This window comes from Hippoglossus stenolepis, chromosome 2, assembly GCF_022539355.2.
Source record: "Hippoglossus stenolepis isolate QCI-W04-F060 chromosome 2, HSTE1.2, whole genome shotgun sequence".
Classification (NCBI taxonomy): Eukaryota; Metazoa; Chordata; class Actinopteri; order Pleuronectiformes; family Pleuronectidae; genus Hippoglossus; species Hippoglossus stenolepis.
Genome location: NC_061484.1, coordinates 15,588,486 through 15,601,785, shown reverse-complemented (window position 1 = coordinate 15,601,785; position 13,300 = coordinate 15,588,486). Strand labels below are relative to the sequence as shown.

Below are 13,300 nucleotides of genomic sequence, written 5' to 3'. Positions count from 1 at the left end.
CCAGTCTCCCTCCTCTACTTGTCATCCACACCACATACCTCAGTGTGGCATGATCCTCCTCTCCGCTCTCTCTCTCCACATTTTCAATCTGCAGCTGCACACTTGTTAATTTGACTTTTGTTTTGCTGATCCCCCCCCCTTCCTCCTTTCTTTCATACTGTAATCTGTAAATCAACCACCCCCTCCTCATCCTCCTCCTCTGTTTCTCTCCCTCCTTCTCTCTTTCACTCCTCTCCACGCTGCTATGTGTGGGCGTTGAGCTCAGGCTGTACTTTCCATTTTGGTATTGTATTGTCGATGCATTGTTGCATCCAATCCAGTTAAGATGCTGTGGGAATACTGTATAAATCTCTCTCTCTCTCTCTCTTTCTGTGTCTCTCCCAACCTCACTCACCCCCTCCTCCCTCCCCATTGCCAGAAAAAGAGCCAGTTGCTAGGTAACGGTTAATTGTCAAGAAGTAGTTACATGTGTTGCAATGCATCCCGAGGTTGTTGGGTTGGTGTGTGGAGTGAACGAAAAGAACAGAAAGACCAGAGAGTTGATTTTAGAAAAAGAAACACTGATTAAAAGATTAATTTCTACAGCCTCACCTTCTTCTTTGTCCGCATTCGGGGAGCGCAGAAGAAATTCTCCCACCGAATCTATACGCATTCTCAAACCTGCTGGCTTCTTTAAATAACTCCTGTTGCTGGACGAGGCTTTCAGAGTAAAGAGAGGGAGTCCGAGGAGAGAGACACTTTGATCTTCGCTGCTCAGTTTGCATCACTTCTCCTTTTCCTTATCTCATTATTTATTTTCTCCGCTCCCTCTCAATGCACCTTTTTGCACATGCATCTCAGAAAAGACGGAGAGGAAGAAAACAAAAAAAGATACAGTGGAAGATGATGCAGAAGACGATGCTCAGCTGCAGCCATTACGTCTGATCCTCTGATGACCTATGGAGCATATCAATATGTTCTGTTACAACACCACCCTGGTGCATTTGAATGTCAAGTATAAATAGGAGTCACGTGAAAGTCCTGTTTCTCTCTGGCACCCTGTGGACACCACAAATGATAGATAGTATAGAGCTCATACCTCCGCCAAGCCACAACAGTCACTTATATTCAATTAAGCTGCACCAAATTTCACACACTCACAGATACCAGTTGTCTAAACGTGCCTGGTTTTCTTCATCAAGATCCATGAGGTATTCCCTGGGAAAATGGTGAGGATGTTGAAAAACGACCTCACAATGTTAAAGAAAGAGGAAAGAAATTTCCTGGCCCCTGATCTGAATCCGCACAAAAATATATATTCATATACTGATTCATATACTGCGTCCTTCCACCAAGTTTTGTGGAAATCTATAGTTTTCGTATGATCTTGCTCACTAACAAACAGACAAGGGTGAAAACAGGACCTCCTTGTCTGGGGAAAAACTGGCGGAGGGGAGGTGGGGGGGGGTTAGACAGGAACAAGACAAACGAACAAAGTCTGGAGTGTTCTTGTTTTTTATTAATACTCAACACTTTTATTCCAAAGAGACAGAAGAATAATATTTCCCAGCACTTATTTTTCACACTGACTGTGTTTAATCTCATTTTCAATATTACTAAATATTCAATCAAATTTGAAATACTGTCTTCACACAAGTAATATCTCTCCATACAAAAAAATGTGAGGGTGAACTAGAGTTTTGTCGTATGTACAATTTTCACAATCTGTACAGCTCAGGGATGTTGTTCGACCTCCTGTGGCCGAAAACAAACCAAAAATCAGAGGATGCAGCCAAAGAGGAAAGAAAGAAACAACCTCTGTAGAAATGTAATAATCTGTTGTGCTTTCTGTGAACCAATTAATGGTGGTGCTTTACAATTTTTCATTTGAGGAAAAGACAAGCAGGTATTTGACCAAATCAAAGAGGAAAAAAAAAACAAAAACACATCAACAAACCTCGACTTATCAAAATGTGTCTGTGATAAGAACCGATTGCACGTATCCTGGCCTGAAGTTGTTACAAAAGCAATTTTGCAAGGGGAACCTACGAATCAAAGATTTATCCCAAATAGATCTATTCTCTGCCCTTTTGTACAGGTTTTTATCAAAAGTCCATGAGCGTGAGGTAAAGTATTTACATACTGTTTTTTATAATACAAGTACAATAACACAGTTTTCTCTCACACACTCTGTCTCTCTTCCATATGAGCACTCACAGAGGTAATCAAGCGTATGTATTCAGGCACATACAATAACAGAAATAATGAGATATATTCAAAGGATAAAAACAAGAAAAAGTAGAAATGAAAAAAGGCTTCTTCAGTGACATGAATGTATTAAGACCTCAACCTTGTTAAAAAAGCATTTACACAAACTATCAAGAAAATCAATCTTTGTATAACACTAACAATAAAAATGTTGTCTATCCTAGTGACATTTTTCAAATTCAATTTCGCCATATTTATTTGAGTATAACCAAAAATTTTGACTGTGAAAGATTTGTGTCTTCTCTTGCACAAACAAGCACGCACACGCACAGTACCACATGGATCATCAGTACTGACGAAATTGATAAAACTCCAAATATCGTTCAAAAGCGCCCCGTTAAAAGGCTAAAAGTTAAGATTTGAAAAACAGAAAGAAAGAAATAAGAACTAAGAGTATACATGCAAGTCCTTACAAAACCCTTAGTATCATACATACTGACTTGTCAACCAAGAGAAGGAAAGTCTACTGAAGTTTCGACTGGGATGTACAACAAACTTCATGTCAGATCCATTCAGTCAGATTGTGCTTAGATATTCAAAATTTGGTTTAGCAAGACGATTTAAAGTCAAGTTTAAGTGACAATAAATAACTGAAAACTGGAGAATCGTTGTCTTAAATATCAACTTACAATGGTATATCTTTGTCTGTGTGATGTGTCCGAGCAGAGATGTGAGGTTGAGGATTTGGGAGCTGCCTATTGATCAAAGTTAAACCACGAGCCCCGCACTAACAAAGACGATGCTTTTTAGAAAACCCACCACCTGCTTTATGGAGGATATTCACTTCCTATTTATTCCTCTTCTTCACCGTCTGCAGTCGACACATGAATCCACAGGACCTTGGACTTGAGGGCAAATTCTTTCCTTCATCAAAATCTCAGCATGTTGAGCAGATTGTTGTCGACTGGAGGCAGAAATCAAGGTCACAGTACAGAGAGGATGTTTCTGTGTGTTCTGTTTGCTGAAAATGCGGATTTGAGCAACACGTTGGGAGAAATGACGACTGAATAAGCCAGCTCTTTTATTGGGAAATTTAAAAAGTTTGACACATTGAGAATTACGCTTATTCATTTTCTTGCTGAGAGTAAGATGAGATGATTAACACCACTTACATATCCCTACATTAAATATCCACTTTTTATAGGTGTTTTAGGTGCAGATTGTTAATGGCTAGTCTCTATTAACATCTTTCTGCGTATGAATGCACATGAGTTAAACAGCCGTTGGCCTCTTTGCTCTCCACACGGACTGTTTACCTTCGGGCAACCAAGGCCTGCTCAAACGTGATTGGTCAAACTGGAAACAGAAACCAGAAGGCTTTAAGGCCCCGAAATCTTGTCCCTCACCTCCAGATTCTTTATTCACATGCAGAATCTGTTTACAGAGATTATTTCACAGAGAGAACAGCTCATAAGCTTATTCCCAAATTGTTGCCCTGCTCCTTTACACTGCAGAGGGACACTACTCTGCAGCTGTAAGGTGAGAACACATTTCTTTTTATAAAGAGAATAAAGAAATGACACAACGTACAGTAAAGGGGAGTTCAATAAATTGTGATGAATTGCAAGACGACACGATGATATGATGATCTAGGGCTGTGTGCTGGTGTGGTCCCTCAGATGTCCAGGTCCTGAACAGCACAAGCGTCACGGTCAATCGAGTGAGGCCCGTTGAAAACATTAAATATGATGTGCTTGTATTTAATGGATACTTGGGTCCTGGATCATCTGCTCTGATGAGGCGAGGAGTGATAAAGCTTGTTGAACTTTAATCGTAGATGGTTTAAAGGAAATTGTCTTGCGATTAGATAATCTGGAGTTAATAGTACAAGAAGAAGCGTTTACATTTTAATTCTAAAGCATCATTTCCTCACATACAGCAGCAGGCTCTGTCGTACCTGACTTTTTGGGGGGAACAGGAATGTTTATTTATTATGGCACTGTGGTTTTAACCCTTGTAATCCTGCTGTTGTTAACTTTTACAGTTGGGGGTCAATGTAGGAAATGAAACTTCCTCGACTGCAACAGTCTGTGTTTTACTTCCCTGTAACATCTGGAACAGCATGATGAATGACACTCGTGAAGCTCTACTCTCATCTCAGATTTTTTCAGTTATCTCTTCACTCAAACCAATTGACTAATTGTTTGTAAGTGGATCTGCCGACCAACAGAAGAGATCTTAAGTGTAGAAAATCAGTATTGATCCTTTAAGGCACATCCAGCTCAAAATGCGAGACCCATTTGCTACTGCCAAGCAGAAAAATGAGAGCAAATGGCAAATCAGTATGATGATGTTGTTTCTGCAGCTGAAAGAAAAACCTGCTTTGGAAAAAAATTTAAAGTACATTGAATGTACTCAGCAAGTCATGCCTTTTACATACACGTCACAGCACTCAAAAATAAGAAAAGTTGAAAAAAAAAGATCAAACATGAAGAATTAATAGCAAAGAATCCAAAAGAGTCCAAATTACAGGAACCTCAAAAAGATCTGTACTGACCAGTGTCCTGTAATGTTGGAAAGCTAAGAAAGAATCAACATCATACAAATATGTAACATGAACCATTTAAATAAATGAATTAAACTTAAAAACAATCCAAACCAATCATCAGTAAACACTAGAATAATATTCAATAATATTATCAACATTATCAATACAATTATTATTAGTTTACCCTGTTACTTCAACAGAAGCGTTGATTTCTCATTCATGATTGTATTTCTGTTGGTGTTAAGGAACTGCAGGAGGGAGGGAAAGACGATGAGCATGTGAAGAGACTGGAAATTTAATTTCGCGTTTTTCCCCTCCCTCCACCCCTATCTTTCTCTGAGCGTCGTAGCAGCACCAGAATCTTCTCTTCCCATTAAAAACTTGTCTCCAGGCGGACTTCACGACATCTTAGCCTGTAGTGGCCTCTGTGCATCGTCCAAATTCTTTCCGTTTAGGGGAGTGACAACAACACACAGTATCGTGTCTCCTCCTTCTCTTCACACAGAGAGGTCATCCGCCTGAGCTGTTTCTCTCTTTTTGCTTCTGTATGTTTCTCTCCATCCTCCTCCTTTTCTTCACCCACTTCGTCTTCTTTCTCTCTCTTTCTTTCTTCCTTCGTCTTTTCCCTCAGACGTCTGACTCAATGCTGGAGAGCTTTTCATAAACGTGTCCATTGCTGGCACCATTGAAGGGTCTCTGTGCCGGCCCCAAACCTAATGTGTCCCGGCCCGCAGGCAGTACTTTGTTGGCCCCGTGGTGGTTCCCCATGGGCCCTCCCACCCCGCTCAGACACAGCTCTTTGGGGAACCTGGGGGCCACATTGGACATCACCCCAGCTGTGGCGGATGCGGGCAAATAGGAAGCCGCTCCCATGGAGCCGCGGAAGTCCCCTGCTCCTCCTCGGCTGTTGTTGAGAAGTTGCTGCTGCTGCTGCTCTGGCTGCGTCTGTGGCTTTTTGACGTAGTACGGTTTGCCACCGTGTAATAGACACTGGTCATCGCCGAAGGTTGGGATGAAGGGGTTCTGGTTCACCTTATCTGGGTAGAGAGATTTAGACAAGGAGTAAGTCCCGGCCCCTCTGCTACCACCACCACCACCACCACCACAGCCCCCACCTCCCATCATAGCTCTATCTCTGTCCCTTTGGTCTCTCTCCCCCACCGACCGCCGATGCAACCCACCTTCGCTTCCACGGAACAGACTGAACGAGGAGCCTCCTTTCGCCCTATCCCCACCTATTCCTCCAAACATGGGAGACTCCCTGTCACCGGAGTACCTCTCAAACATGTGAGCATAAGGGCTGGGGCCCTCCATGAAGCGATCTTTGTCTTTCAAGCTCACACTTCGGGGCTGGGGAAACTGTCCCCCACTACCCCCACCAACCCCTCCCATGCGGCCTGCCCCCTCCCTCTGAAGGTCCACGAATGTGTCATATGAGTGTTGCCTTCGTAACACCCTCCCACCTGGCCCTAGCTTCCTGCGCTGTGCCTGAGTTTGCGTTTGGCTGGGTCCGACACTACTCTTCTCTCCAGGGAACACCATGTTATCCTCACTGATGTTGTAAAGGTTGCTCGGCTGCACCTTACAGGAGTCACCGCGTTTGCTGGTAGCGGAGCTGGGGCGACTGCTACTCCCCCCAACTGCGCTAGCTTGGCACGTGCCGCCTCCTCCGACACCACCACCATGGTGACATACACTGTGGCAGTTACGACACTCCCAGTCACCCCCTGCTATGCCCCCCCCTCCTAGACCAGAAATCCCCTTCTCCCAGCAGGTGTGGCCCTGCTGTCCTGTCGCCACTGAGCCCACTCCACCTTTACACTCCACCTTCTTGCCTTTACCTTTGAGGAAGTCTTCCACAGGCACTAAGCTTTTACAGATACCACCACCACTACCGCCGCCCACACCGCTTCCTCCACTTCCTCCCTCTTGCTCCCACTTGGCCTTGCCCTCCTTGGAGCGGAACTGGTCCGCATAGAATTCCCTCAGGTTCTCTTTTTCTTTGCGGAATACGTAAGGTGAAGAATTACCCCCTCCTCCTCCCCTCTTCCGCTCCAGGGGAGGTGAGACCGTGCGGTGTGCCAGGGGACCGTGAGGGAAGTGGTGGTGGACGGTGTGGTGGTGGGGTCTCCTCCTGTAGGCGCTCAGTTCTATCTCGTCCTGCTCCCGTCTGCACTTGGCAGAGGCTGGCCTCTTTTTCAGGCTGTCCCTGTACTGCTTACGCCGCTTGTTGTTGCCCTCCAGGTTGCCGTAGGTGACAGTGTGCGTGGAGATATCCGATACGTCAGAGCGAATGTTCCCATCGTCACCCCCTGAGCCTGCCCCACCCCCACCACAGTACCTTTCATGACCCCCGATGAGCCCTGTGCTGGATGCGCCTCCTTTGAAAGAAAACCTGCCATATACATTGCTCCCCGTGAACCCAACCTGGCTGGAATCCGCAGGGGTGTGGCCAGCGATCAGGTCAAATTTATTTGTATTCCTGTGAGTCATGGAGGGCCGGGGCTGGGTGGTAAAGATAGGCGCTACCCCTCCCCCTAAACTGTCGCAATCAAACATGCCCCCATCCAACGAGCTAGCGCTGCCTAAACTACGCGGCCTATTAGGCGGGGGGCCGGACATACCCAGAGCCGAGGCCGGGTGGTGGTGCAGGTAATGGTCCTGGTACAGGTTGCTGTCCTTCAGGGGCAAGTTGCCAAAAGTCCTCTCCACCTCGCTGATGTAGTCACTGAACATGTTGTCCTCTGGCATGTAAGGCGGCGCTGACTTGCAGTCTACAGGGTGACCCACCAGGCTGCGCCGGTGCTCCTGCATATCATAGAGAGTTGACTCACGACCACTGTGGCTGTACTCCAGGGCGGCATGCGGAGAGCCATTAATGCCCGGGACAGCGGTCATGTCCTTTGCAGTGCGGAGCAACCGCAGGATGTTGGAATGGGTGTTGTTCATGTTCTTCTTCATGGTGGCCGAAGGTGAGTCTATGGATGACTTGTTTTCCTCGATTTGTACCCCGTGGATGCAGCTGTAGATACCCTGGAGTGTAAAAAATTAGAAGAAAAGGGAGGTAGAGAGAGAGAAAGAGAGGGTGAGACAGGCCATGGGAGGAAGAAAGACGAAAAGTGAGAGTTTCAGTATGAAGCTCGAGTAAGAGGAAAACAACAAGTAAAATGTGTGGCAGCAGTAAAGAGTCAAGAACCAGAGGGGAGTTAATGTGAGAGAGACAAAGTCAAACAACAGACTCATAAACAGACAGAGAAAGAGAGATAGATAGAGAGAGAAAGAGAGAGACAAACAGAGACAGAGAGAGAGAGAGGTTAATGCATTGCCATGTTCTCGCTGACCAGACTCTTTGTTTGCATACAATTAAACAGTAATAGGGGCATGAATGTATTTTCTCTGGGGAACAACATGGAGCCTCATTGCTGCTGCTCAGCACACAGAGAACGGAGAGGGGCATAAGGACATCAAAGTCTTGATTGATAACACAAGGGTGGTAGTTAACTCATGGATTTAACCACCAATCAGGCTGAATCAATGTTATGTAAATTCAACTGAAATTGGTGCCTCATTTCATTAAAAAACAGAAAATGTCATTATCCATTAATACATGTGTGTTTGTTGCTGTTGGATTCTCAAGCGACGAGGGAAAGCCCTTGCGAGTGAAGTCAATCAAGTGTGTTTAAATGGGCGCCGAGGAAATCTGCGGTCGAGGCGACAGCCAAACCCGAAAGGTCGAGGACACACTACCCACCAGCCGGCGAGCGGGCCAACGTTTCTCAAAAGGTGTCAACTTGTCAGAAACAGTTTCCGTCCGTCTCTTAGTCACTTTCCCCAGTGCCGAGCTGCAGTCTGGGATCTGAATATCAACCCTCTCCTCTTTTATGCCGCTTTTTTCTCCTTGTGTCGGTTTTATCTCCAGCTCAGGTGAGCAGCAGCCACTACAATGGGATTGTCTGTCTATCTCTCCACATCTATGGCTACATTGGCTCCAGTGAAAGGCAATAGAACCGAGGTCTTTGGCACACCGCTGTGTCTATTCTTTTCTACTCTGCCTTGGTCCTGCTACTGGTTTATTTTTTATCATAACTCATCTCTTCCTTCTCATCTGTATCTCATTAGCCCTTCTTTATTGCCATCACTTGTCTATCCACTTTCTATATACTGTGTACTATCTGGATCATTTTTGGCTTTCTTGCACTACAACTTGAGTGTTCAACCAGGCGTGGAAATGTGTAAAGGATGTCTGGCTGTAGGACCACTCTTCAGTAATCGCACCACACTTGAAACATGCCTGCACTTGAGATGAATGTTGTAATTCAACGAGTAAAATTCAGCACATTAGAGCTTCGAGTGGATCTTGTACCATGTTTTGCATAAATATATTACAGTTTGAGCTTCTGATGGCGTGACATCAAGAGGAACTCCCGAGAGTCTGTTCCACCTTTTAATAGAAAACAGCGGTCAAATCAGCTAGAGGAGGGAAATTGAAAGACTCTCAAGACTGACAAGAAAGAAAATACAAAAAATGCAGATGAGGACAAGAGCAGTGAAGAAAGGAAGATCAACTCATGAGAAGGTATAACACAGCTTCTCAACATGCACTGATCGAGGGCCTGACATTCTCTTATAGGGCTAAAAGACTAAAGGCTGAACAAAATAAGAGGTGGGATCTTGGTGAATGATCTGCCCTATGCTGCTTTTCAATATCAAGAAACCTATGAAAGAGGTCTTGATTACGTTTAAAGATTTAAGTTCTGTTGCAGAGACAAAACTCAAGTATCACGGAGGCTCAGATGCAGATAGCAGACCTAGAACGGCTGCTATGAGATGAGAGACATACTGCTGACAGAGGTGAAACTGAAAAACTGAGATGCAGGACAAGACAGTTGAGCTGGAGAACTGTTCTTTGAGAAATATCCTCTGAATTTATGAAGAAGGGTAGATCAGTCACTGAATTTTTAAGTGAGTTGTTGAAAAATCCTCTCACACTACCTGATGGAGTAGATCTGAAGAAAGCATGGCAGCGGAGGACTGAACTCAATGGGAAGCAACTTAATTTTTGAAAATGACTATGCAAGCAAGATGATGAAGAGACACAAGGAATACAGGCCAATAACAGCACTTCTGAAGGAGAATACAGGAGAGTAGATGAAGCAGGCGGGGATATGAATAAATGCGAAATCAAGATGACGGTGACAACAAAGGCGAGTACCGTGACGGCCGTGTAGGAGCAGCTGAATGAGACGAAGCTGTGATGCAGACCAACACGACAGACAATGCAGCCCAGCATGAGAGAAAGGCTTATGGAGTTCACAGAAAGTCTGCAAAGTTAAAACCGGAGTAACTGAAGAAATTAAAGTGGTTCAGACAGACATGACAGAGATGAAAAAAGACAGAGCACGAGAATATGTCTCATTTTAAAAGATGTATCTGATCAGATAAGGGTATAATTATAGTCATTAGATTTATATATGGTAATTAAAATTGAATATTAGAAAGGAAGGAAGGAACGGATGAAAGAAGAAAGGAAGGGAGAAAGAAAGAAGACACTTTTTCATTTTTATGCCCCATCTAAAAGAATTGTTTAAATCTCTGCTTGATAAAATACCTGTAAATGGATGGAATATGAATATGTGGGGTCAATGTTGGTTAATATTAAATTTGGATAGAACTACATCGCTCAAAAAAAACTTTATACTCACTATTCAGCGCCCAATAAAAGCTGTGCTAGAATTGACTATTTGCATGAATAATAAGGACCCGGGTTGGTAGACATGCCAGATACCCACATTAACGTGTAGAAACACTAACAAAGTGGAATTTGCATGCTATGTCCCCTTTAAGGCTTTCTGGTATATTATCAAACTGTATCCAACCAACCTGTCCTTCTACTAGACCTCAGTATACAAAGAGATACGATAAAAAGAGTCGTCTAACTACCTATTTCAGTCATCTCCTATTAAAATACCCATGAAACACTCAAAAGGTCAAGTAAGGTTCTGTACTTAAGTAACATCACAGGAGATATGTTAAGAAAAGTCTAATATTTGATGATATTTGTAAAAAAGGTCTAGTACAGTTTAGAACATGCTGTACAAGGCAGAACCACCAACACAGTGACTTAAAACTGTGAATGTAATTCAAGATGTGGATCAGCTAACTCATAACAAGAGCTCCAGAGGAACTATGCCAAGACAAATGGGAGAAATGGACTCTGTTTATATGTCAACAACAAGATAATAGACTGAACCACTCTGTTTGTCGTATTGAGCGTAGCATTGGTTTGGGCAGTCCATGACGTCAAGATCAGTCCACTATCAGTCACGATCAGTCAACATCAGACGGCTCAGCTTGTTCCTTTCTGTGCATTCATATGGAAAATCTAATATAGGGTTCTCTATTAAAGCTGCTTTAGCTGCCTACCCGTCCTGCTTCCTCTGCAACCCGCTTACCCGCCTCCACCCCAGCTCCTCCTTTTCATGCCATGTCTAAATTTATCAACATCATGTCTGCCTGTTGTCACTGATCCCTACTCTGTTCTTTTCCCTGCCATGCTGCTAAAAGGGAGAACAATACAAATATATTTTTAAATAAATATTAGAGCTTCAGAAGTAAAAAAATAAAACATAAAATAGACTGAAGTGCTCAAGGTCGGATCTTTTAAATTGTGTGTGGTTTGTTTTAGCAGGTGTAAAATGGTGGCACATTTAGAAACACCTTCAGCCTTAACACACAAGGACCCGAAGCAGTCTGCATCAATAACACAAAGACACCTTGTTAAGTGACCCATCTGAGCGTAGTTGTAACTAAGTCGAGACGCGCTCTGCAACATCCACCGGCACAGCTTCAGGTCACCGGTCGAGAATGTGCAGCACAGTAAACAGCTTTAATTTCAGCAACATTAAGCAGATGAAGAGTGGATTTTAGAAAGATAATGAGTTTTTTAAAAACGGTGTCAGGGACTGAGGCTCAATTGAGGCCAGCAGATAAACAATTTGTTTTTATTCAAGAGCGTGGTCTTTCACTTAGAGAGCAGGACTTCTTCAGTTCCGACTTTTTTCATGCTTTCACTTCAAACCTTACGCTTGTATTCAAAATGTATGCTTGCACTCAAATAGCTGCTGGTTGTGCTTGGATTTGCTCTGCTTGTTCTCAAACTGTGCGCTTGCACTAAGATATTTTGTTGCTTGGACAGATTTCCTGTGCTCATCTGCCAATACACATGCCTCCTTAGTGAACAGGAAACGTCTGCTCTCGGATTTCTCCTCTGCAGGATGAGCGCAGTGAATAAAAATCCAAGAGCAGAGGAAAAATCCAAGAGCAGTCGTTTCACGTGCACACAGAAGCAGCGTGAGCAAGAGGAAAAGATCAAACTGGAGCTTACCCTATTTATGGTTAATTTTTCCAATCCGTCAACATATCGATATCCTCAAAATGAAATGTGATGCTTGGATGTGTCATTTCCTTGTGTTCTTACAGCATGTGTCCATTTAAGTTTTTCATTCCTCTATTTTTAATGTGGAGAGAGGATGTACAGAATTAAATTGTTACCTGTATTATTCATTGGTAAGGATGCTTTCATAAACTATTCCCATTCTAGATGACTCTTGAAGTCAGAATAGTTAGTGACATAGTTTGACCAGACGTTAAAGGTTCAGTGTGTAAGATTTAGGTGAAAGGGATCTATTGGCAGAACTTGAATATAAAATTATCATAGTGATGTTTTCACGAATGATTGTTTTCTTTAACCTAGAATTGGCCCTTTATATTGAAATACTTTATATTTACATCGGGAGCGGGTCCCAATGTAAAGTCTACTAACCTGGGCAAACTAAACACCTTTTGAGTTTCTATGACAACTGAAGGCTACCACAGGTTCTCTGTTACGTTTGTAAGGGGAGTTTGAGGTGAGGGGTATTCAGCTGCAACATGCAACTTCACCACTAGATGTCACTAAATTTTACACACTGAACCTTTAAGGTGTCAGTATGCTTTCAAATGAGGTGGTTGTTCGAGGGTCAAACAGCGTCAGAATCCCTCCTACCTCACTGCCGTGTTCACCTGTTGGTGTAACGTTCTGAAATCAACATTTCACAGTGACTGGGCGAGTGACTCAAGGTGAAACAATAAACAGGGTTGTAAAAACATACAAATTGCTTGGAAATATTTCTGGGGAGAGACTGTCTGAAAATGTTCGCTAATATCCAAATATTTTAATGAAGACAGCATCTCACCCCTGTTTATGACAGCCAGCTTTTCACCCACACTCCGTGCATCTGTTTTTATAACAGCTATAAACACTTACGCCGGATGAACTAATTAATTTAGAACAAACTCATCTTAACGTTGTAGTTCATTAGTTTTGGCCTAAATTTTTATTTTCAGTACTAGGCTGTTGTTAGCTGCAGTCCTGCAAACAGATATCACTGATTAGCTGGATTACTGTTCTGTATTGATCCTTCATATTTCACATTACAGAGCCAGAAGAGGGGGGTAATATTCAGAGGATTAAAGTGGCAAAATTTGCTGAGAAAAAACTCAGATATTCTCTAAGATTATAAAGTC

General features: G+C 43.3%; 1 protein-coding gene across 1 annotated transcript in view; it reads right to left on the bottom strand.

Moving 5' to 3' along the window:
- Positions 1 to 1,483: 1,483 nt before the first annotated feature.
- The window catches only part of grin2bb (glutamate receptor, ionotropic, N-methyl D-aspartate 2B, genome duplicate b), a 98,185-nt gene continuing 86,368 nt past the window's right edge, over positions 1,484 to 13,300 (bottom strand). Inside the window, exon 15 of the mRNA XM_035146144.2 lies at positions 1,484 to 7,768. Within this exon, the coding sequence (XP_035002035.1) occupies positions 5,363 to 7,768 (2,406 nt within the window). The 3' untranslated portion in view covers positions 1,484 to 5,362. The remainder of the gene's footprint in view (positions 7,769 to 13,300) is intronic.